General features: G+C 37.0%; 1 protein-coding gene and 1 non-coding gene across 2 annotated transcripts; one reads left to right on the top strand and one right to left on the bottom strand.

Annotated features, from left to right (window-relative positions):
- Positions 1 to 583: 583 nt before the first annotated feature.
- On the top strand, positions 584 to 19043 carry LOC140180089 (uncharacterized). The gene is made up of 4 exons (XM_072220486.1): positions 584 to 622; positions 16720 to 17040; positions 17588 to 17674; positions 18231 to 19043. Exons 1-4 carry the CDS (start codon positions 584 to 586, stop codon positions 18447 to 18449), a joined length of 666 nt encoding a protein of 221 aa, XP_072076587.1. The 3' UTR covers positions 18450 to 19043.
- Positions 4800 to 4907, bottom strand: LOC112760883 (small nucleolar RNA R71). The gene has a single exon (XR_003181299.1). It is a non-coding gene; the product is annotated as a small nucleolar RNA R71 (small nucleolar RNA).
- Positions 19044 to 27010: the final 7967 nt, after the last annotated feature.

Here is a 27010-nt window from a genome sequence, read left to right as displayed (position 1 = left end):
TTCTATGGGCTCTAGTAGTGAAGGTGCCTGAGGCTCTGCCTGTATAGGAGCCTGTGGATCTACCGGCTGTGTCTGCTGAGGCTCCTCATGCTGGGGCTCTTCATGCTGCGGCTCTGCCTGCTGGGGCTCTGCCTGCTCATCCTCTGCCCATGCATCGTCCTCCTGCTCATCCGTCTCCTCCTCAGATGGCTCCGATGGTGTGTCAGGCTCGGAGGGAATGTCAGTGTGTCCTATCCTGATCATTAGCTTTAGATGCTTGTAGCGTCGCTTATTGTGACGCTCCATCTGATCCAGGCGCTCAAAGAGTCGGTGCACTAGGTGGTATATGGGCTGGGAAGCTGGTGAGGGTGTTGTGGGTGTGGGTAAGTGCAGTAGGTGCAGAAGGGACAGCAGAGGATGTGGCTACGTCAGCAGAGGCAGGAAGAGAGGGCGGTCTGTAGCCCAAAGCCTCGAACTTCCTGCCGTGTGGGATGATCTTCTTGCAGTCGGCAGCTGGTGGCCTCTCATTCTCAGGCTCCCAGGGTACCTCAACCCGGCGGCCCAACTGGGTAATCAAATAGGGGAATGACAGAGTGCCTCAGACATGAACCCTGGCCATGAAGTGCCTGATGAATCGTGGAAGGTACAAGTCCTTTCCTTCCATTAACACACCAGATGAGAGTTATCATGGTAGCTGGCACCTCAGTCTCATGAGTGCTCGGCATCACATAGTTGCTCAGAATTTGTTGCCATAGCCGAGCCTCATCATTAAGATAAATAATCTTGATGCCCTTTGGATTCATGATGAGCGGATAATTTATACGCTTTTTGGCATTGTTTTTAGTATATTTTCAGTAGAATCTAGTTACTTTTAGGGATGTTTTTAATAGATTTTATGTTAAATTCACATTTCTGGACTTTACTATGAGTTTGTGTGTTTTTCTGTGATTTCAGGTATTTTCTGGCTGAAATTGAGGGACTTGAGCAAAAATCAGATTCAGAGGTTGAAAAAGGACTGCTGATGCTGTTGGATTCTGACCTCCCTGCACTCAAAGTGGATTTTCTGGAGCTACAGAACTCGAAATGGCGCGCTTCTAATTGCGTTGGAAAGTAGACATCCAGGGCTTTCCAGCAATATATAATAGTCCATACTTTGGCCAAGAATTGACGATGTAAACTGGCGTTCAACGCCAGCTTTCTACCCAAATCTGGCGTCCAGCGCCAGAAAAGGATCCAAAACCAGAGTTGAACGCCCAAACTGGCACAAAAACTGGCGTTCAACTCCACAAATGGCCTCTGCACGTGCAACACTTAAGCTCAGCCCAAACACACACCAAGTGGGCCCCGGAAGTGGATTTATACATCAAATACTTACTCATGTAAACCCTAGTAGCTAGTTTATTATAAATAGGACCTCTTACTATTGTATTAGGCATCCTGGATTGTATTTTGATCCTGTGATCACGTTTTGGGGGCTGGCCATCTCGGCCATGCCTGGACCTTTCACTTATATATTTTCAACGGTAGAGTTTCTACACTCCATAGATTAAGGTGTGGAGCTCTGCTGTTCCTCAAAGATTAATGCAAAGTACTTCTGTTTTCTATTCAATTCATCTTATTTCGCTTCTAAGATATCCATTCGCACCCAAGAACGTGAGGAAGGTGATGATTATGTGTGACGCTCATCACCATTCTCCCCTATGAACACGTGCCTGACAAACACTTTCGTTCTACATGAAATAAGCTAGAATGAATATCTCTTAGATCTCCTAACCAGAATCTTCGTGGCGTAAGCTAGAATGATGGTGGCATTCAAGAGAATCCGGAAAGTCTAAACCTTGTCTGTGGTATTCCGAGTAGGATTCAATGATTGGATGACTGTGACGAGCTCCTAACTCGCGATTGCAGGGCGTTAGTGACAGACGCAAAAGGATAGTAAATCCTATTCCAGCATGATCGAGAACCGACAGATGAATAGCCGTGCCGTGACAGGGTGCGTGAGCATATTATTCACTGAGAGGATAAGATGAAGCCATTGACAAGGGTGATGCCTCCAGACGATTAGCCGTGCCGTGACAGGGCATTGGATCATTTTCCCGAGAGATGACCGAAAGTAGCCATTGACAGTGGTGATGTATCACATAAAGCCAGCCATGGAAAGGAGTAAGACTGACTGGATGAAGATAGCAGGAAAGCAGAGGTTCAGAGGAATGAAAAGCATCTCCATTCGCTTATCTGAAATTCTCACCAATGAATTACATAAGTATCTCTATCCCTATTCTATTATTTATTATTCGAAAACTCCATGATTACTTTATATCTGCCTGACTGAGATTTACAAGGTGACCATAGCTTGCTTCATACCAACAATCTCCGTGGGATTCGACCCTTACTCACGTAAGGTATTACTTGGACGACCCAGTGCACTTGCTGGTTAGTTGTATCGAAGTTGTGACAATTATGAATTAAGATCAGAGCACCAAGCTCTGGAGCCATTACCAGGATTTGTTCGAGCCTGGAGATCACAATTTCGTGCACCAAGTTTCTGGCGCCGTTGCCGGAGATTGTTTGAGTTTGGACAACTAACGGTTCATCTTGTTGCTCAGATTAGGTAATTTTCTTTTTATTTTATTTTCAAAAATTTTTCAAAAATATTTCTAAAATTTTCTCATCTGTTTTCGAAAAAAATAAAAATTTTTTCAAAAAAAAAAATTTTTTTATTCAGAATTTTTAAGAATAAATTCCAGTGTTTCATGAAGCATGTGAAGCATGGCTGGCTGTAAAGCCATGTCTAATTCTTTTGGATAGAGCATGTTAGGCTTGTCATGTCTGAATTACACTCATATTTTGATTAAAGCTTGGCTGGCTATTAAGCCATGCCTGACCCTTTGATTGGAGCTTTAAGACTAACATGGCAAGATTCTTGGAATTCATATTAAAAATTTTGGAATCTTTGTTTTCTTTTTCAAAAGAATTTTTCGAAAAATATAAAATAAAAATCTAAAAAAATTAGAAAATCATAAAAATCAAAAATATTTTTGTGTTTCTTGTTTGAGTCTTGAGTCATATCATAAGTTTGGTGTCACTTGCATATGCATCTTGCATTTTTCGAAAATTCTCATGCATTCATGGTGTTCTTCATGATCTTCAAGTTGTTCTTGGTAAGTCTTCTTGTTTGATCTTAATGATTTTTTGTTTTGTGTCTTTTCATGTTTTTCATATGCATTCTTGAATTCTTAGTGTCTAAGCATTAAAGAATTCTAAGTTTGGTGTCTTGCATGTTTTCTTTGCATTAAAAATTTTTCAAAATTATGTTCTTGATGTTCATCTTGACATTCAAAGTGTTCTTGGTGTTCATCTTGACACTCATATCATTCATGCATGCATTCATTGTTTTGATCTAAAAATTTCATGCATTGCATCATTTTTAGTGTTTTTCTCTCTCATCATAAAAATTCAAAAATAAAAAAAATATCTTTCTATTTTTCTCTCATCAAATTCGAAAATTTGAGTTGACCTTTTCAAAAATTTTTAAAATCAAGTTGTTTCTTATGAGTCAAATCAAATTTTCAATTTGAAAATCTTATCTTTTTCAAAATCTTTTTCAAAAATCAAATCTTTTTCAAAATTCTTAGTTATTTTCGAAAATTCCAAAAATATTTTTCAAAAATATTTTTCTTATTTTTATACCAAATTTTCAAAAATAACATAATCAATTAATGTTTTGATTCAAAAATTTGAAGTTTGTTACTTGCTTGTTAAGAAAGATTCAAACTTTGAGTTCTAGAATCATATCTTGTGATTTCTTGTGAATCAAGTCATTAATTGAGATTTTAAAAATCAAATCTTTTTCAAAAATATCTTTTCAAAATATCTTTTCTAACTTCCTAACTTCTTATCTTTTCAAAAATTTGTTTCAACTAACTAACTAACTTTTTGTTTGTTTCTTAACTTTTTCAAAACTACCTAACTAACTCTCTCTCTCTAATTTTCGAAAATATCTTCCCTCTTTTTCAAAAATTTCTTTTTAATTAACTAATTATTCTTATTGTTATTTTTAATTTAAAAAAAATCACTAACATTTTTCAAAAAAACCATTTTCAAAAATCACTAACTCCTTTTCAAAAAAATATTTTCGAAAATCCCCCCTCTCCCATCTTATTCTATTTATTCATTCATATCCTGACATCTCATCTCACATCTCTAGCCTCCTCACAGTTGTGTTTCTTCCATTATATTACATTCTTTGTCTCTTCCTCTTCTTTTCTTTTTCTCTCCTCTTTCTTATGAGCAGGGACAGAGAAAAAGGCATTCTTGTTGAAGCTGATCCAGAACCTGAAAGGACTCTGAAGAGAAAATTAAGAGAAGCTAAATTACAACAATCCAGAGACAACTTGATTGAAAATTTCGAACAAGTAAAGGAGATGGCAGCCAAACCCAACAACAATGCAAGGAGAATGCTTGGTGACTTTACTGCACCAAATTCCAATTTACATGGAAGAAGCATCTCCATTCCTGCCATTGGAGCAAACAACTTTGAGCTGAAACCTCAACTAGTTTCTCTGATGCAGCAGAACTGCAAGTTTCATGGACTTCCATCTGAAGATCCTTTTCAGTTCTTAACTGAATTCTTGCAGATATGTGACACTGTTAAGACTAATGGAGTAGATCCTGAAGTCTACAGGCTCATGCTTTTCCCTTTTGCTGTAAGAGACAGAGCTAGATTATGGTTGGATTCTCAACCCAAAGACAGCCTGAACTCTTGGGATAAGCTGGTCACGGCTTTCTTAGCCAAATACTTTCCTCCTCAAAAGCTGAGCAAGCTTAGAGCTGATGTTCAAACCTTCAGACAGAAAGAAGGTGAATCCCTCTATGAAGCTTGGGAAAGATACAAACAGTTGACCAAAAAGTGTCCTTCTGACATGCTTTCAGAATGGACCATCCTGGATATATTCTATGATGGTTTATCTGAGCTATCAAAGATGTCACTGGACACTTCTGCAGGTGGATCCATTCACCTAAAGAAAACGCCTGCAGAAGCTCAAGAACTCATTGACATGGTTGCTAATAACCAGTTCATGTACACTTCTGAAAGGAATCCTGTGAATAATGGGACACCTATGAAGAAGGGAGTTCTTGAAGTTGATACTCTAAATGCCATATTGGCTCAGAATAAAATATTGACTCAGCAAGTCAATATGATCTCTCAGAGTCTGCATGGAATGCAAGCTGCATCCAACAGTACTCAAGAGGCATCTTCTGAAGAAGAAGCTTATGATCCTGAGAACCCTGCAATAGCAGAGGTAAATTACTTAGGTGAACCTTATGGAAACACCTATAACTCAACATGGAGAAATCATCCAAATTTCTCATGGAAGGATCAAAAGCCCTAACAAGGCTTTAATAATGATGGAAGAAACAGGTTTAGCAATAGCAAGCCTTTTCCATCATCAACTCAGCAACAGACAGAGAACTCTGAACAAAATGCTTCTAATTTAGCAAATCTAGTCTCTGATCTATCTAAGGCCACTGTAAGTTTCATGAATGAAACAAGGTCTTCCATTAGAAATCTGGAAGCACAAGTGGGCCAGCTGAGTAAAAGGATCACTGAAATCCCTCCTAGTACTCTCCCAAGCAATACAGAAGAGAATCCAAAAGGAGAGTGCAAGGCCATTGACATAAGCACCATGGCCGAACCTGTGAGGAGAGGAGAGGACGTGAATCCCAAGGAGGAAGACCTCCTGGGACGTCCAGTGGTCAATAAGGAGCGTCCCTCTGAGGAACCAAAGGACTCTGAGGCTCATCTAGAGACCATAGAGATTCCATTGAACCTCCTTATACCCTTCATGAGCTCTGATGAGTATTCCTCTTCTGGAGAGAATGAGGATGTTACTGAAGAGCAAACTGCCAAGTTTCTTGGTGCAATCATGAAGCTGAATGCCAAATTATTTGGCATTGATACTTGGGAAGTTGAACCTCCCTTGTTCATCAATGAACTAAGTGATCTGGATCAACTGACATTGTCTCAGAAGAGACAGGATCCTGGAAAGTTCATAATACCCTGTACCATAGGCACCATGATCTTTAAGGCTCTGTGTGACCTTGGTTCAGGAATAAACCTCATGCCCCTCTCTGTAATAGAGAAACTGGGAATCTATGGGGTGCAAGCTACTAAAATCTCATTAGAGATGGCAGACAGCTCTAGAAAATAGGCTTATGGACAAGTAGAGGACGTATTAGTAAAGGTTGAAGGCCTTTACATCCCTGCTGATTTCATAGTCCTGGATACTGGAAAGGAAGAGGATGAATCCATCATCCTAGGAAGACCTTTCCTAGCCACAGCAAGAGCTGTGATTGATGTTGACAGAGGTGAAATAGTCCTTCAATGGAATGAGGACTCCCTTGTGTTTAAAACTCAAGGATCTCCCTCTGCAACCATGGAGAGGAAGCAGAAAAAGCTTCTCTCAAGGCAGAGTCAACCAGAGCCCCCACAGTCAAACTCTAAGTTTGGTGTTGGGAGGCCACAACCAAACTCTAAGTTTGGTGTTGAACTCCCATATCCAAACTCTAAGTTTGGTGTTGGAGAGTCTCAACAAAGCTCTGCACATCTGTGAGGCTCATTGAGAGCCCACTGTCAAGCTATTGACATTAAAGAAGCGCTTGTTGGGAGGCAACCCAATTTTTTATTTATCTAACTATGTTTTTCTTAGTTATATGTCTTTATAGGTTCATGATCATGTGGAGTCACAAAATAAATAAAAAATTTGAAAACGAAATAAAAAACAGCAGAAGAAAAATCACACCCTGGAGGAGCATCTGTCTGGCGTTCAAACGCCAGAACAGAGCATGGTTCTGGCGCTGAACGCCCAAAATGGGCAACATCCTGGCGCTGAACGCCCAGAACAAGCATGGTTCTGGCGTTCAACGCCAGAAATGGCAGCAAATGGGCGTTGAACGCCCAAAATGGGCACCAACCTGGCGCTGAACGCCCAGAGTTGTGTGCAAGGGCATTTTACATGCCTAAATTGGTGCAGGGATGTAAATGCCTTGACACCTCAGGATCTGTGGACCCCACAGGATCCCCACATTCCTTCCTCATAATCCTAGTTTTTTTTCCACATCTTCTTCTTCATCTATTCCTTCTTCTTTTGGTCGAGGGCGAGCAACATTCTAAGTTTGGTGTGGTAAAACAATTATGTAAAGGATCTACAGCTCAGTGGTAGAACATGTGGCTGCAAATCAAGAGATCCCTGAGATACCTCAGGGGATGCACTTCCCTCCACATAATTATTGGAAGCAACTGAGGATAGAAATACCAAAAATCACTAGGAATCAAGCCACAAAGGCAAGGAAGAGACATAGAAGAGCTCAAGAACATCATTGAAACGCCATCATCACTAAGGTGGATTCATTCCTTGCTCTTATTTCTTCTGTTTTTCGTTTTCTATGTTATGGTGCTTATCTATGTTTGTGTCTTCATTACATGATCATTAGTAGTTAGTAACTATGTCTTAAAGATATGAATGTCCTATGAATTCATCACCTCTCTTAAATAAAAAAATGTTTTAATTCAAAAGAACAAGAAGTACATGAGTTTCGAATTTATCCTTGAACTTAGCTTAATTATATTGATGTGGTGACAATGCTTCTTGTTTTCTGAATGAATGCTTGAACAATGCATATGTCTTTTGAAGTTGTTGTTTAAGAATGTTAAATATGTTGGATCTTGAAAGAATGATGACTAGGAGACATGTTATTTGATAATCTGAAAAATCATAAAAATGATTCTTGAAGCAAGAACAAGCAGCAAAGAACAAAGCTTGCAGAAAAAAAAATAGGCGAAAACAAAAAAAAATATAGAAAGAAAAAAAAGAAAAAGCAAGCAGAAAAAGTCAAAAGCTCTTAAAACCAAGAGGCAAGAGCAAAAAGCCAATAACCCTTAAAACCAAAAGGCAAGGGAAAATAAAAAGGATCCCAAGGCTTTGAGCATCAGTGGATAGGAGGGCCTAAAGGAATAAAATCCTGGTCTAAGCGGCTAAACCAAGCTGTCCCTAACCATGTGCTTGTGGCGTGTAGGTGTCAAGTGAAAACTTGAGACTGAGCGGTTAAAGTCAAGGTCCAAAGCAAAAAAGAGAGTGTGCTTAAGAACCCTGGACACCTCTAATTGGGGACTTTAGCAAAGCTGAGTCACAATCTGAAAAGGTTCACCCAGTTATGTGTCTGTGGCATTTATGTATCCGGTGGTAATACTGGAAAACAAAGTGCTTAGGGCCACGGCCAAGACTCATAAAGAAGCTGTGTTCAAGAATCATCATACTGAACTAGGAGAATCAATAACACTATCTGAAATCTGAGTTCCTATAGATGCCAATCATTCTGAACCTCAATGGATGAAGTGAGATGCCAAAACTATTCAAGAGGCAAAAAGCTATAAGTCCCGCTCATTTGATTGGAGCTATGTTTCATTGATAGTTTGGAATTTATAGTATATTCTATTGTTTTTATCCTATTTTGATTTTCAGTTGCTTGGGGACAAGCAACAATTTAAGTTTGGTGTTGTGATGAGCGGATAATTTATACGCTTTTTGGCATTGTTTTTAATATATTTTCAGTAGAATCTAGTTACTTTTAGGGATGTTTTTAATAGATTTTATGTTAAATTCACATTTCTGGACTTTACTATGAGTTTGTGTGTTTTTCTGTGATTTCAGGTATTTTCTGGCTGAAATTGAGGGACTTGAGCAAAAATCAGATTCAGAGGTTGAAAAAGGACTGCTGATGTTGTTGGATTCTGACCTCCCTGCACTCAAAGTGGATTTTCTGGAGCTACAGAACTCGAAATGGCGCGCTTCTAATTGCGTTGGAAAGTAGACATCCAGGGCTTTCCAGCAATATATAATAGTCCATACTTTGGCCAAGAATTGACGACGTAAACTGGCGTTCAACGCCAGCTTTCTACCCAAATCTGGCGTCCAGCGCCAGAAAAGGATCCAAAACCAGAGTTGAACGCCCAAACTGGCACAAAAACTAGCGTTCAACTCCACAAATGGCCTCTGCACGTGCAACACTTAAGCTCAGCCCAAACACACACCAAGTGGGCCCCGGAAGTGGATTTATACATCAAATACTTACTCATGTAAACCCTAGTAGCTAGTTTATTATAAATAGGACCTCTTACTATTGTATTAGGCATCCTGGATTGTATTTTGATCCTGTGATCACGTTTTGGGGGCTGGCCATCTCGGCCATGCCTGGACCTTTCACTTATATATTTTCAACGGTAGAGTTTCTACACTCCATAGATTAAGGTGTGGAGCTCTGCTGTTCCTCAAAGATTAATGCAAAGTACTTCTGTTTTCTATTCAATTCATCTTATTTCGCTTCTAAGATATCCATTCGCACCCAAAAATGTGAGGAAGGTGATGATTATGTGTGACGCTCATCACCATTCTCCCCTATGAACACGTGCCTGACAAACACTTTCGTTCTACATGAAATAAGCTAGAATGAATATCTCTTAGATCTCCTAACCAGAATCTTCGTGGCGTAAGCTAGAATGATGGCGGCATTCAAGAGAATCCGGAAAGTCTAAACCTTGTCTGTGGTATTCCGAGTAGGATTCAATGATTGGATGACTGTGACGAGCTCCTAACTCGCGATTGCAGGGCGTTAGTGACAGACGCAAAAGGATAGTAAATCCTATTCCAGCATGATCGAGAACCGACAGATGAATAGCCGTGCCGTGACAGGGTGCATGAGCATATTATTCACTGAGAGGATAAGATGAAGCCATTGACAAGGGTGATGCCTCCAGACGATTAGCCGTGCCGTGACAGGGCATTGGATTATTTTCCCGAGAGATGACCGAAAGTAGCCATTGACAGTGGTGATGTATCACATAAAGCCAGCCATGGAAAGGAGTAAGACTGACTGGATGAAGATAGCAGGAAAGCAGAGGTTCAGAGGAACGAAAAGCATCTCCATTCGCTTATCTGAAATTCTCACCAATGAATTACATAAGTATCTCTATCCCTATTCTATTATTTATTATTCGAAAACTCCATGATTACTTTATATCTGCCTGACTGAGATTTACAAGGTGACCATAGCTTGCTTCATACCAACAATCTCCGTGGGATTCAACCCTTACTCACGTAAGGTATTACTTGGACGACCCAGTGCACTTGCTGGTTAGTTGTATCGAAGTTGTGACAATTATGAATTAAGATCAGAGCACTAAGCTCTGGAGCCATTACCAGGATTTGTTCGAGCCTGGAGATCACAATTTCGTGCACCAATTCACTATCGATTTACCCATAACCCATGGGACAGCTGGATCAATGGATATGGTTCGCTTCACTGCCTCCCAATCAAAAGTCATAAATCTCATGGCTTCCTCAGCCTTCTGGTAACCGTCTGGTTCATCTGACTTAGGCTGGAAATGGAGGATATCTTCAATGGTCTCCTCAGTAACTAAAATATGCTTCCCTCTGAGCTGTACTGCATCCAAGGTCGTCTTATAATAGTTGCAATAAAATTCCCGGACCCATGATGCATTAATCTCAGTCAAATTCCTTTATAGAAAGAACCAGCCTCTCTGTTTTATCTGTTCTGTAGTATACTGTAGCAATTTAGGTGAAATTATGAGGGTCTTTTCCAGATATAGGTGTCTTTTAGTCCTAAAGACCTCATATTTCAGTTCACAGTAGCGATTTGCGAACTTGATCGGATTAGTCGCAGGCACTAGTTGGTCTGCTTTTTCCTACGGAGTAAAGTTCTTCTCACGTCAGAAATCATCATGTAGTATATCTATCAGAGCCATAGATGTTTGGCCTCGTTTCCTTTTATCCGTAGTGGCCTTAGCCTTTCCCTTTTCTTTTGGGTCAGACATCCTGAAAAATAGAAAATTCAGGGTATAATTTAGCAACTTAAAGCAGAAAAATAGGAAGGTAAATAGGATTCAAACAATATAAGCATAGATGGGCAAAATAGAAATAATAGCCAAAGCATGAAGTGAGTCTGAATTAGATAGAATAGTGGACTGAATGCAAGATAAAATTCATAGAATTCAATTAAAAATCACAATCCAAAAACTATGAGATGCAGAATGCCTGTTTGTCAGGAAACAACAATAAACATGCCTTGAAAGGGGTTGAAAGTAGTTAGTGTAAAACTAAGAGGAAAGTTAGAAAGTCAATGAAGTCAAAAGTGAATAAGGGCAGTTAAAGTTAGTGGCATGGTATTGTGGTTCCTAGCTAACAGAAATGCACAAACTTGAAGAACAAATAACTCACATTCAAGCAGATAATGCAGATTATTTATGATAAACATGAAAATGAAAGAAGCATGAAAAAGATTATGAATCATCAATAATGCAATTGAAGTTGGAAGGGAACCAAAAGAGATAGTGAATGCTAGCCTAGCATGTCATGAGGTGACTTTGGTTTAAACTAATTAAAGCACAACGGAAAAGTACCAAAGGCAAGTCATGAATGGCAATTAAGTAAAACCATTTTTGTGAAAAATTGGGCAGCATTCTGGCAGTAAAAGGAACGTTCCCGGAAAATCAAACAGCATAATAATGCAAGTAGCAGCACTTGTCAAATAGAAATAACAGTTTATAAAAATCTCAAAACAAGTTATATCAAACCAGCAAGTAAAATGGTATGGAGCAGAAATCTCAATCAAGATAGATTTAAGGCAGAATGTAAACCAAAACAGCAGCATATGATGTGAATGCAGAGCAATACTTGGAATCAGCAGGAATGAATGCAGCTTATATGAATTGATGGTATGAAGCAGAACATTATCAAACAGCCATGAAATAGTGAAATAGCAACAATAACAGCCAACCAATAGTGAAAAGCAGAAAATTCAAACAGTAGGTACGGAGCAATTATCAGACCTAGAATCCTCTAACCACATCCTAGCTACCTAACCACCTAGAATCCACTACAAACATGCATATCTAATTAACCTAAATTGAACAGAATTGAAATATGCAAACTAACTAACTTGAACGGAAAAGAAATCGGAGTGCAGTGAAACCTGGGGGGCATAGTGATAGAAACGGAAATGAAGGGAGAGGGGGTGTACGGCGGCGCTGGTGGTGGCAGCAACGGCGGTGCTGGGGTGGAGCGGCAGTGCTGTGGCTGGTGGCAGTAGGGTTCGAGAGGGGAAAGGAGGGGGGAAAGGAATAGAAGAAGGGGAGGGGCGACGGTAGCAGCGGGGGTCGTCGACGGTGGCGGCGGGGGCTGTGTCGGCTGCGGCGGGGTTTTGGGGTTGGCAACGGGGCAGGGGGCGAGAGAGGGGGGTAGAGGGAGAAGAGGAAGAGAAGGGGGGAAGAGGGGAGAGTGAGGGCAGTGCGGCCAAGGGGCGGCGACGGTGGCGGTGGTTATGGAGGTTTGGAGGGAGAGAGAGTGGAGATGGAACGTTGGGGAAGGGGGGGAATGGGCACGCGAGGGTTAGGGTTTTTGCGTCAGGGGGGTTAGTGAATTTAAATCCACGCATACGCGTGCGCGTGGATGAGGTAAAATTGAAACGACGCGAACGCGTCATGGATGCGAACGCGTAAACAGGGGATAATGAAAATGTCGCGTACGCATGAGACACGCGTACGCGTCGACCAAAATTGTGCTAAACGCACGAATCCAGCATCGTTTTGGTGTAACTCTCTGTTTCAATTAGGGGGCAAAAATTTTCATGCGACGCGTACGCGTCACGCATGCCCACGCATGCTGTGTGTAAATGAAAATGACGCGTACGCATCATGGACGCGCACGCGTCATGGATGCGCACGCGTGGGTCAATTTATGCCTACGCATACCAGCCGCACGATTCCAGCCTAACTTTCTGGACGTTGGATGGAGACGCCGATTTGAAATCGAGGCCGCGTGGCCCATGCGCACACGTGGTGTAGCCATATATATATAATCAGAATGCAAAATGCAGATACTAATGCGGATGTTATTAATGAGACTAGGGAGAATAAAATAAAATAAAACTAAAAACAAACAAAACAAAATAAAATTAAGATTGAAAGAGAACGATCATACCATGGTGGGTTGTCTTCCACCTAGCACTTTTAGTTAAAGTCCTTAAGTTGGACATTTGGTGAGCTCCTTGTTATGGTGGCTTGTGCTTGAACTCATCCAGAAATCTCCACCAACGTTTGTAATTCCAATAGCCTCTGGGGTCCCAAACCAGGCACGTAAAGCCCTTGAGCAAGTTAAAGCAGGTGATCAGGCTCCAGGAGTGTTGATTATCAGAATGAATTCCAGGATCCTAAACCTTGCTTTTGTACCCGTCTTCGCTTTTATCTACATTGTTCCAACCGGGCGGTACGCAATTCGAATTTCCACTGAGACACCCAAACATCTTCCGAAACCCATTCAATCGAGCTCTATACCAATCCTTGCACTTACATTTGGAGCGTGGAACCGTATTGAACCTTGGATGCTAACTCCTATTACTAATCATCTCCCTCTTACTCTTAAAGCCACAAAGAGCTCTAAGCTGGCCATCGGTTTCGAGCAAACTATATTCAAGTGGAAAGGTGAAGATAAAGGCTAAGGATTTTACCCACTTGAAGTTTGTATTGGGTGGTAATGGCCTTGGGAGAGGTGTTTTCAGTGGTCTTTCAAGCTCCACTCCCTTGTACTCTTCTGTGAATTCTTCCACTTCCTTACAAACCTCTTCAACTGCAACCAGGTCTAGATCAAAGTCTTCGATTTCTTCCTCATCACTCAAGTCATAAGTTGGAGGTTGAGAAAAATCTACCTCCACATCATCTTCATACTCACTTGGAGAAGATTCTTCAAGCTCAAAGAGTTCCATTTCGGATGCAAGCTTTTCATTAAGAGAGCTTGATTCCTGTTCATCATCATCAAAGAAACTTGCTTCTTGATCTGTTCCGTCCAGTTTTTCATAAGGTACATGCCTTGGGGGTTGTGCACTATCCTCCTCAGCATCAATTGCAAATTTCTGGACGGAGTTCTCCACAACTCTTGATTCCCATGGAGGTTCAGCGTCTCCTAAATCTTCAACCAATTCTTCTTCTTCGATAATTCCGGCTTCCTCCATTTGTTCCAATACAAAGTTATGCTCTTTACTGTCTACCGGAGTTTCTAGTGTCTCCTTCATGCTACGTTCGTCATTAGGTTTTCCACATGAAGCCTTGGGAGTTCCTTGAGTATCCAAATGTTGGGAGGATAATCGATTTATCGCTTGCTCCAATTGATGAAGAGTTGCATGAAATTGATCCACTATTTCCTTGAGACGATCCTTTGATTCTTGGGTCGATGGATATGGACATGGTGCATATGGAAATGGTGGATAAGGGTTAGGGTCATATGGGGGTGTTTGGTAGTAAGGGGCTTGTGAGTTTGGTGGTTCAAAGGTATATTGTGGAGGTGGTTCATAAGCATAGGGTGGGACTTGTTGGTAACTACAAGGGGGTCCACCATATCTATCATCTTGGTACGCACCTCGGAATGGTTCTTGACCATAGTAATTTGGTGGAGGTGGTTTGTCATGAAAGGGTCCACCATAACTATTGTCTTGGCATGCATTGTAGGATGGTCGTTGTCCATGGTACCTTGGAGGGTGTTGTTGCTGAAAGGGTTGATCAAATCCTCGTGGCTCCTTCCATTTTTGATTGTTTCGACCTTGATGCATGTTCCTGTTATAGCTTCCATTCCTAACAACAATATTGGAACCAAACTCAAAGCGACAGGGGTGAGAACTCATAATAGCTAATAAAAATTAAAAACAAAAATAAAAACAAATAAACAAGCAAGAAGTAAATATTTACAATAACCAATAATAAGACACACAATTGTAATTTCCCAGCAACGGCGCCATTTTTGACGGAACGGATTTCTGCTAGTAAAGAATTTCACAAATAAATCCTCATTGCAAGTATAGCTTCTAAACCAACAAAGAATCCTTTCGTACAAAATTTTGTTTGTCACTAAAGCAAACCCAATAAAATTTATAACCGAAGTATTCAAACCTCGGGTCGTCTCTCAAGAAATTGTAGGGAACTATGATTTATTATTGGTTATGAGAAAAGTATCTTTTTGGGTTTTTTGAAATAAGGAACAAGGAAATAAATTGGCAAGAAAGTAAATTAATTATCATGAAAACCATTGCAAAGTATAAGAACTGGAAATTCCATCCTAGTTATCCTTATCAATTGTGATGAGAATTGTTTATTGCTCCCACTTAGTTAACCCTTACTAAATAAAGGAAAGTCAAGTGGACCAATTAATGGGATTCCTCAAGTCCTAGTCAACTCCTATGGAAAGACTCGCTTTAGAGGGATCCAAATTAATAAGCAAATTCCAATTTTCAATCAACAACTGAGTTTGATAACTCAAGTGTCACCAATTACTCAACCAAAGCAAAGGAAGAAGAAATATAAATTAAATTAAAAGCATCAATAACATAAATTAAAGAAAGCAATCATAAATCTGAAATACCTCAAATTATATTAAATAGAAAATCAAATTAAACATGAGAATTCATAAATCAAATAGCAACATAAAGTGATCAATAGGAAAAATAGATAAACTAGAATGCTAGAATAAATGAAAGTAGAAGAGAACATAAATTAAAGGAACATTGAACCTAGAATTGAGAAAACGAAAAAATTCTAATCCTAAAATCTAAGAGCCTCTCTCTCTAGAAAACTACATCTAAAACCTAAAATTGTCAATAATGAATGAACGATTGATGAATCCTTTGATTCCCTCATTCTCCAGCCTCTATTCTGTGTTTCTGGGCTTAGATTTGGGCCGAAAAGGAGCTCAGAAATTGCTGGGGGCGAATTCTGCAACTTTCTGCACGTAGCGTCTGTCACGCGTACGCGTAGGTCACGCGTGCGCGTCATTTGGAGATTTTTCTTGTCACACGTACGCGTGAATGAGTAAGAATTTCAATGGCTTTTGCTACTATAACCTTCCTGACCACCATTTTTTGCTTTTTATTTAAAAGCGTTTAACCTATCCATATGAAAGTATATTGAATTGAGAAAAAACATAGTAAATAAAATAGAAATAGATAAAGAAATGGTGGGTTCCATCGTTTCTATGATTACTTTTTAAACGGTGAGATCCTCTCTATATACTGGAGCCCCTTCCCGGATTTCATTCATATTATTTTCCTTGTCATGCGTACGCGTCAATCACGCGTACGCGTCGCTTGTATTCTGCGCGAGGCACGCGTCCGCATCGTCCATGCGTGCGCGTCGCTGCCATTTTCTTCAAAACTTCATTTTCGCGCGTTCCTTCCACTTTTGCATGTTTCCTTTCTATTCTCTAAGCCATTCCTGCCCTATAAAACCTGAAAATACTTAACACACAAATCACGACATCGAATGGTAATAAAGGATAATTAATATTAACAGTTTTTTAAGGTCTAGGAAACATGTTTTCACATATATCATAGAATAAAGAAGGAATTGTAAAACCATGAAAATTATATGAATAAGTGAGTAAAAATTTGATAAAAACTACTCAATTGAGCACAAGAGAAATCATAAAATAGTGGTTTATCAGATACTCTTTCTTTTCAAAAGTTGTGCAATGATTCAATACTGTTTGTGAATTTGTCAATTTGGTAGTGTTTTCTCTGTTTTAGGGGACATAATGCCCCTTCTAGTTCCAGCATTCTAGTAAAGTTAAGAGTGCACTTTAAAACTCTACTCTCCTTTTTGTTTTATGGCTCTCTTCTTTTTAGGTGGCTGTGCTTTTGCTTGTAGCATTGAGCACTGCACTGGAAAGCAATGGAGAAGAATATAGTCTTGGGCCATATGAGCAGAAAGCATGGAACAATGCTAGGCCTCACAGTGTTTTGATCTTGGAATTTGGGGCAGTTGGAGATGGAAAAACTTTGAACACAGTTGCATTCCAAAATGCTATATGCTATCTCAAGTCATTCACTGATAAGGGTGGTGCTCAACTATATGTTCCTTCTGGCAAATGGCTAACTGGAAGTTTAAACTTTGTTAGCCACCTCACTCTCTTCCTTGAAAGAAGAGCTACCATCGTTGCATCTCTGGTACTTTTCTTTTGTTACTTGAATTTTAGTTCCTTTTTCTCAGCTTTTTATCATTTATAAGTTTCTCACTATAACTACCGGAAAAAAGAACAGTATCCCCATTATCCATATATACATTTTGCTAAATTTAGTCAGGAAAAAGAACACACTGCAGTCCCTTTTACTTTAATCCAATTTATGTATTACTCGAATCAGATGTGATCCCAGCAACTTAACTATACCTACATCAAATTCAGTGTGATTTCTTCGTTTTCTATCAGCACATTTATACCGAATTGACTCTATATGTTGACTCCCTTCGATGTCATAAAACTGCTTCTACTTCTTTTTCATATTATTTTTCCACTTGTATATATACACACACACACAAAAACACACTCCATTTACTTGATAGCAGTGGTCATATATGTGTTTTTACATGAACCTTCTTTTATGAATTGCTGTTGAGTAGTATTTTATATGATGTTTTTAACTTAAAAATGATTGTGTAATGAGTTTAGAGGCATATAAATATTTATCTTTGGCTTGTGTTTTATGAACTGTCCAGATAAGCAGGACACTGGCTGCAGCTGACAGTACAGAAATCATAAAGAAACTTCCGAAATTTATGTACGATGAAGAAAAAGCTCTTGAGGTCAGGAATTATCCCTGCAATTATAATTCATTTGAACCATCTTCATTGAGTATTTTTCTTTTTCTAAACGTGTGCGAAACATGAATAATATGAGTTTACAGACTATAATATATTGAATTTACCCCTACCCATTTACAATAAAACCATTTCTGTCAACTGTCAAGAGGTGTGTGGTTCATGAAAAGCTTTCATATTCTTGGGAATCTTATATTGTAAGATCATTCTGATATAAGATTTTTGGTGTAAAATTCCTAGGAATGTAAAAACATTCTTCTAACCACACGTTCTGTCAGTATTTCTCTAACAAAGTTTCAACAGAAATAAATTGCCGAAAAATACTAGAATTTTGGTAGTTCCCATGGCATATACTAGTTGAGCAACGTAGGTGGTAAAGAAATGACACTTGAGATTAAGCTTTATGTTATAATGCTAACTCTTAAGTAACTCTGGCACATGCCATTAATTGATAATGACTTATAAAGAGAATTTCTTTTATTAGTGGAGCAGAAGTTGTTCTTTGAATGCATAATCTGATTTTATTTATTTTATATTCTAGGAGGATCAAGCTTTAGCTAAGGAGGGAGCTGAAATAGTGGTTTTGGTCATTGATGAGGAAGGTGTGGAGTCATTAATATCAGAACTTGTGAAAGGTGTAAATGAGCCAAAGCTTCTTTGGTCTTCCCACAAGAACAGTTTTCTTGTTCTTCAAATAACAAATTTTGACTTTTTCTTTTATTGCAACTTTAATGATGCGTATGTTATATTTTTCAAATAATAAATTTTATTTTTTTGTTAACAAATATGATAAAAGTTTATGTATGTTGGATTGGTTAATTTAAAATTATATAAAAAAATTTTATTGTTTAAATTAGAGCCCGTTTGGGAAGTAGCAGAAGCTACCTTTTTTGACTTTTGGATTATGAAAAGTCACCGTATGTGTGTTTGGCACTACTTTAAAAAAAATTTTTAACTTCCCGAAAAGTTAATTCATAACTTTTTGAAAAAGTAGAAATATATGACTTCTCTACTTCTGGATAAGTCATTCTACCACTTACTTAAAAAAATTTAACTTCAAAACAAAAAAATCTACTTTCCCTCCACCACCATTTTCACGTAAGGTTTGCTAGAAGTATTGGCCTTCCACCATCATTCTTACGCAATGTTCCATCGGCTGCAAGTGAGGGTCATCCATCACCATTTTCACGTAATGATTCATTTGCTAAAAGTATTGATCTTCCACCACCATTATCAGACAATATTCCATCCGAATAATTTATTGCATATAATTTTTTTTGGTTTTTTTTTATCATTTTATCATTCTATTTTTATTATTAAATTTGTATTTAATTGTGGTATGAAATTTCAGTTTTAATTTTATTTTTTTTACATGTGATTTTATAGCTTGCTATTATTTTCATAGTTAATTATAGCAAGTTCTTGACCTCAATAAAAGAGAAGGGAGTTCTAATAGGAGTATAAAAAAATAAAAAAACAGCAACAAAATATACATTGACACACATTTTATATTTATTTTTTATTTTCACCTACCATATCATACACAATATTAGTGATTAGGTTATGTAAAATCAACATTTAATATTGGAAAGTATTTTTTATCATCGTTATCCCTTATTTTAATATTCATTCTCTTGTGTAAAAAAAATGTATTTTTTGAGTTATTTATTCAAACGCTACAACTTTAAAATAAGTACTTTTATAACTAAAAATCCAAACACAAAATAACTTATTTATAAGCTACTATTAATAAAAGTCCTTATGCTTTAAACTCTTTTTCCAAAAGAACTTATTTAAGTCATTTACCCAAACTAGGCCTTAGTCATTTAAACTATGACTTAAAATTATATATTAATTTTGTAATATTTAATTAGAAAGATTTATAGGCAAGTATAGCCATAAGTATTTTGATCCAACTTATAGTCATATTTTTGGCTATTGACACGCTTTTTAATCGTAGTCATATCTTCTCGTAGCCATATCTTCTTCTATCGGCACGCTGAAAAAGCGTAGCCATATCTTTCCCTATCGACACACTTTTGAAGTGTAGCCAAAATCACCTCACTGGGCACGCTTCCAAAAGCATGGCGATATGTGCACTTTTCGGTACAAGCGTAGCTATAGGTTAAGACATATGGCCACACTTTTTATGCGTGGCAAGAAATGGAAGCGTGCCAACAAAAAAAGCGTGCCGATAGATCAACAAAAGCGTGGCGATAGAGCAACCGGCACGCTCGCGGATGTGACCCTTTCAAAAGCGTGCCGATAACTCAAAAAATGTGGCGAAAAACTATCGGCACATTTTTTTTTTGCACTTTTCGGCACGCTTTAAAAGCGTAGCAGAAAGCTTATTTTCTTACAGTGTCAATACGTAAAAGTGGTTAAATCATTTAAGTATAAAAGTGATCATGGATTCAATTTCTTTTTTCTAGGCCATTGAGAACCTTCAGTTATTAATGTTTAAAAATATATAATAAAATATATTATTAAATTACTAGACTAAAAGATTAAATTGATGATTAAATAATGATAAAAAATAATAAATTTTGATAATTTTTTAACGTATTTTATTTATTAATATGCATTTGTTGAAAATTTTCTTTAGAGGAAGAATATAAAGGAGTATGGTTTACGGTCAAAATTACTCACTACTCTTTACTTAAAACATAACAGGCAGGATAAAAATAGGTAACCTTCATCCGTAATAAGTGAGACCTATAAAATAATTAATTAGAAGGTTGAGTTTAGTTTGTAATTTGTTATAGGTTTATTTTTAAATAATAAATAAGATCGGTATTAAATTTGATGTGACTTAATATTTGCTAAAAAATCTGATAATTTTTTTATAAAAATAAAAAAATATTATTTAAAATTTATTTTTAATAAAAAATATAATAAAAGAAATGTTTAAAGATTATCAAAATTTATTATTTTTGGTCATCATTAATGGTTAATTACAGATTAAAAACAATAAATTTTATTAGTCATTTAGTATTTTTTATTTAACAAATTTAATGTTTAAAAGAATATTTAAAATATACAAAAATATTTATAATAAATTTAAATATTTAATAACTTTTTAATCATAAAAAATTATTTATATATTTATTTAGGTTTTAATCGATACAGACATTATGACACTAAACAGGTTTATAAAACTAATTTGTAAACTTAAGCATAATTTATTAATAAATTTTGACTTTTACAATCGTTCAATCTATTTTATAACATATGTAAGCCCTTGACAGGTTGTTTAACCTATTTCGACTCCAAATGACAAGTGTACATAAATGCTTTGTGCAGGCAATAGAGATAACGTACCATTAGGATATTATTTTTATTAAATTTATAAAAAATATTAAAAATAATAATTATATTATATTTACAAGTTTATAAGAAAAGAAATTAAATATGTGAAATTATAAATAGAAATAAACATGAATAATTAACACATATTTGATGTATTAGTTTTCTTACTAAAGACTAGAGAGACAAATATTTTGAAACACTTCACGATATACAAAATTTATTGTGCAATTATACATGTATTGTTAATGAATAATGCTACGTGTACATTAAAATCACTTACTAAAATTAGTTATTGGTATAAAATATATGTTAAAATATAAATATATATTGAAAATAAATTAAATTATACATATATTTATATACAAATATATTAATAATTAATTTTAATGATTAATTTTAATGTACAAATAACATTTTTAATTGTTAATAAATTTTAGCTTGAAAATTAGACTGGATGGAACGCAACAGTTATAATTTCTCAAACGTTACTCGTATTTTCCTTTAATTTTCTGTTTATTTATTTCGTCACAGCTTAACATTTTTCTAGGCAAAAGTGATATGTAACTAATATCGTCATCGGTCTTTCGGATTCTATTCCATCTTTTTCTTTAATCTCGAGACGTGCACTCTATTCTTAAACTTTATTTTGTACCACACGCTATAAGGCTGCGTTTGTTTATAGAAATACAAAAATATAGAATTGTGTTTGGTAGAAAAGATATGAACAGAGGTAATGTGTCTAGAAACACTAAATTAGTGTATTTTATGTCCATTCTAATAGAAAGGATATAGAGACATTAATAAAGGATACAACTTATTTTTTATTTTTTTTATTATTTATATTAATTTTTTATGATGATATTTTTTATTATTATATTTTTCATCTCAAATTTTTTAAATAAAAAAATAAAAATAAATTAAATTTTTATAATTTGTTATAATTTATCACGAAACAGAATATAAAAAACACAAAAATTTGTATATTTATCCTTCAGTATCTTATCCTGTCCTGTTCTCAAAAATAGGCGCAGCCTAACAAATTCTATTTTCTATGTTGTCTTAAATTCATCTGTAGATTATTTTTGTTGTGATGCTGGTAGCACCAAACAGGCTTCTTATCTTGATTGGATGAGAAAGATGAGTTTTAGGTTAGCACATAAATATTAACAAACAAAAGGTGAAAGAATTACTTATTTCCGTAATAAGTAGCCTAATTAGATGCTACCATGACTCATGACTGTGAGTGAGCATTTTTTGTAGTATTTGGAGCTTGAGGAGAGGTAGTTGTAGAGAGAGCGGAGGAGGACTTTTTTTTTTATTAAAGATAAGATTGAGACTCGAATTCACGTCTTCTAGATGAATATAGAGAGAATATGTCATTTGAGTTATAACTCGTTGGCGATGGCGTTCTTCTTGATCTCACCCAAAATATGAACCTTATTAATATATGAAAGAACCCAATAATCAAAAGCAAGCTACCCCATGCATAAATCAACAAATACCCCAGACTCCTAATCTTCTGATAGATATGATAAGGGCCCACATTATGTTGGGACCCACCATCAAGAACGTTATTATCTACTTCATAAATGGTTAAGTGGAAACCCGCTTATGATTAACAATACCACATAAAGACAGGAAAAGAACGAAGTAGAGTTGAAGCTATGAATTTCATGTAATCCTCTCTTTAACGAACTCTGGCCTTGTCCTTACCTGCTCCTCAATGGCCGCCACGTGTCCCCTCATGGCAGCGAAGTGGATGGAGAGGAATCTTGTCACGTTTGTCCCTAACCATGCAAGCTTCTTCGTTTATATGCAACAAAATCTTCACAACCTCGGCATGCCGGCCTTCAGCGGAAGCGGGATGAAGAGGGAGTTTGCTTCCACGGTGAAAGCGGGGTTATTTTTTAGAAGGACCGTTGAATTCTTGGTGTCCAAGCAATGAGGCTACGTGTAATGGAGTTTCATGAAAGGGATAGAGTGAAACCCTAAAGAGAGTGAGAGGGTCCCTTTTGATTAGTGCCTTTAAGATCATTAAACATCCTTTTATTCATGCTTCGTAAACTTCTATCATTTAACGATGGCAAAATTTTTCGAAACGCAAAAATTTTTACGAAATTGCTTCGAATAAAGATTTAAAGATAAAATTTTTTTTTGTGAAAATGATAGATGAGGGACATAATTCTCTTAATTCGAAAATTTGAGTAGGGATCCCCATATTATATTTACAATTCTACAACTTTTTTCTCAAATAAAAATTCCAAATTCTTATATAATTGATCTTAAGAAATATCTCAAACCATCTCAACACATATAAAAAAAAGAAAACATATTAAATTTGATCAGTTTCTATTTATTAAAAATCAGAAATATCTAAAATTATTTATTTGTGATTTGCAAAATAAAATAATAAATAACAATATCAATACCAATTTATTGATTATGGATGTTATATATTTAAAATTATAGATGTGATATGTATAAAATTATGGATGTTAAATTAAAACATTTTAGCAGCTTTTGTCACGATTCATATTTTTACATATAGATTATTATAAAATAAAAAATAAAAAATAAAATATAAACAAAAATTAAGAAACAAAATTTTAAAAATAATTATTAACCCATCATATTAGAATAAATAAATAAGCATACATATAAATATCAAATAAAAATATTAAAATAATTAAAATATAATCTATTGGTGCACATGTGAGATTTGAAATATACAATAAGATACCTAATTTAAAATTTGGTAATATTAATTATAAAAATTTATTAATTATAGACAATATATGTATGAAATTATAGATATTATGAATATAAAATTGTAGATATTATAAATATAAATTATGAATGTTATATGCATAAAATTATTGATGTTAAAATAATATTGCTATACACTTTGCAACTAATATGTTGGATGAAATTGAGAATTATTATATGTAATATATATAAATATAAGTGTTATATGTATGTAATTATAGATGTTAATTTAATGATATTTTTAGTAACTTCTATTATATAACTTATTCTTTACATAGATTGTTATACGGAAGAAATAGAAAACGAAATGTAGAAAAAAAATTATGAAACTGTTTGGTAGTTTGCTGAGTCGATTAGTTGCGAGATACTGGAATAAGAATCGGGACCTGAACATGAGTTCTGAAGTGAGGAGCTGCATCAAAGGGTCATCGGTTGGTCAGCAGGTAGAGCTACCAGTAAGGACACTTTGATGCTTAAGTTAGCATCCGTACGATGAAGCAGCTAGATTTTTGATAATGATAACGTACCTGGAGAGAGGGGTAGGTCCCTCTCCCTTATCTCCATTCGTTTGGGTTGGCCCCTTCTGTTAGGGCCCAGCCTTTTAGAAGCTTCCACCAGCTATCGAGATCTTCCTAGAGAAGATTGAATCATGTGGAGGGCATCTGGCCGTATGGAAGGAGCGCGTGTCTGCTTAGTGAACCCCCATTTTTATTGGGTTGGGCCAGAATACTAGCCCCAATGCGTCAAGGCGTGAGACTCACGATCAACGCATTCGCCTGCTCGTGTTCTTGTGAGGGTAGTCTCTGCCTAATACAGGCTAGTCGGCGAGGGTCTAGGCTTCTAGTGCTTTCCTCGCGCATGGGGGTTGCCCTCAACACCTGTTTCTAGGGCGTCGCTTCGATTATGGCACCCGGGGCATTAATTGCTTTTAAATGTGATTTAAAAGTGTGCAAAAAAGTTGATTTTGCCCTTGAACTTTTGCGATTCTTCTTCTACAGTTATGATTGCAGTTACCATTTCCTTTCATCTCTCTTTTCCTCTGTAACAGCCACCATTATTTACTTTTTCACCATCCTTTTGCAACTATTATCTCTATCATTGCTTGTGAATTTTGCTCCGGGAGACTTACTATTGCTTGCTTTCAACACCTTTCTTTGCCACAAACACTAGTAAGTGATAATTTGTTTGTGTCATTTTGTTTACTCTATGCCATTGCTGTCCTGGTTTTCTTGTTGTGGTTGCTTTTTGGATCAAATTGGTATTTGCTAGGTAGCTTTTAGGGGGTGCCATAGGTGTCTTTTCTGTAGATTAGGCTAGGGTGGTTTAGTGTAGAATGACTTAAGTGCTGCCCCTTCTGTAGGTATGGCAATGTGACCCCATGGGATGACTTCCCTTTCGCCTAGGCCCATGAATCGTTACGTATGGTGTACCTGTGACGTGATGAATATTGCCTCCAGAGTGACTGTGGAAGAACTGCAGGAGCTCTGCAACACAGGAGCAATATGCGGCGGCGGTCCTGAGAAGAGGGACTACGAGCTTTTAGTACCGTACCCCAGGACCGCATCTGCCACCTTAACCTTGATGACCCCCGCATCCCCGACTGGATGTGGGTGTACAAGCCCATGTTTTCTGTTCTGGGCGTCCGGCTTTCTTTTTTCCCTTTTGTCCAAGCACTTTTAAATAGATGTGATGTTGCCTCCTCACAACTTCACCCGATTAGTTGGACTGCTATCGGTGCTTTGAGATGGTTTGCGAGTACCTGAAATTCTCAACTATTGTCGAAGTCTTCATTTTTTTTCTACTTACAAATCCTTCTTGAGAGGGTGATGAGCGGATAATTTATACGCTTTTTGGCATTGTTTTTACATAGTTTTTAGTATGATTTAGTTAGTTTTTAATATAATTTTATTAGTTTTTAAATAAAAGTCACATTTCTGGACTTTACTATGAGTTTGTGTGTTTTTCTATGATTTCAGGTAATTTCTGGCTGAAATTGAGGGACTTGAGCAAAAATCTGATCAGAGGCTGAAGAAGGACTGCAGATGCTGTTGGATTCTGATCTCCCTGCACTCAAAGTGGATTTTCTAGAGCTACAAAAATCCAATTGGCGCGCTCTCAATTGCGTTAGAAAGTAGACATCCAGGGTTTTCCAGAAATATATAATAGTCTATACTTTGCCCGAGTTTTGACGATGCAAACTGGTGTTCAAATGCCAACTTTCTGCCCTATTCTGTAGTTAAACGCCAGAAACAGGCTACAACATGGCGTTTACCTCCAAAAAGAGTCTCTACATATAAAAGCTCAATGCTCAGCCCAAGCACACACCAAGTAGGCCCGGAAGTAGATTTCTACATCATTTACTTATCTTATGTAACCCTAGCTACTAGTTTAGTATAAAAACTACTTTTAGTGATTTATTTTATAATGTTTTGATCATCCTTGATCATGGATCGGTCTTTTTCCCTATTTTTGAATTCATATGCCATTTGGGGAGGCTGGCCATTTGGCCATGCTTAGACCTTGTTCTTATGTATTTTCAACGGTAGAGTTTCTACACACCATAGATTAAGGTGTGGAGCTCTGCTGTTCCTCATGAATTAATGCAAAGTACTATTGTTTTTCTATTCAACTCAAGCCTATTTCTTCTCTAAGATATTCATTCGCACACAAGAACATGATGAATGTGATGATTATGTGATGCTCATCACCATTCTCACTTATGAACGCGTGCTTGACAAACACTTCCGTTCTACATGAAAGCAAGCTTGAATGCATATCTCTTAGCCTCCTGATTTACGATCAGAGTCTTCGTGGTATAGGCTAGAATTATTGGCGGCCATTCTTGAGATCCGAAAAGTCTAAACCTTGTCTGTGGTATTCCGAGTAGGATCTGGGAAGGGATGGCTGTGACGAGCTTCAAACTCGCGAGTGCTGGGCGTAGTGACAGACGCAAAAGGATCACTGGATCCTATTCCAGCATGATCGAGAACCGACAGATGATTAGCCATGCGGTGATAGCACATTTGGACCATTTCACTGAGAGGACGGAATGTAGCCATTGACAACGGTGATGCCCAACATACAGCTTGCCATGGAAAGGAGTATGAGTGATTGGATGAAAGCAGTAGAAAAGCAGAGGTTCAGAAGGAACAAAAGTATCTCCATACGCTTATCTGAAACTCTCACCAATGAATTGCATAAGTATCTCTATCCTATTTTATATTTTAAATTATATTTTAACTATCA

This window comes from Arachis hypogaea, chromosome 16, assembly GCF_003086295.3.
Source record: "Arachis hypogaea cultivar Tifrunner chromosome 16, arahy.Tifrunner.gnm2.J5K5, whole genome shotgun sequence".
In the NCBI taxonomy this organism is placed as follows: Eukaryota; Viridiplantae; Streptophyta; class Magnoliopsida; order Fabales; family Fabaceae; genus Arachis; species Arachis hypogaea.
This window is presented reverse-complemented; position numbering and strand designations above follow the sequence as displayed.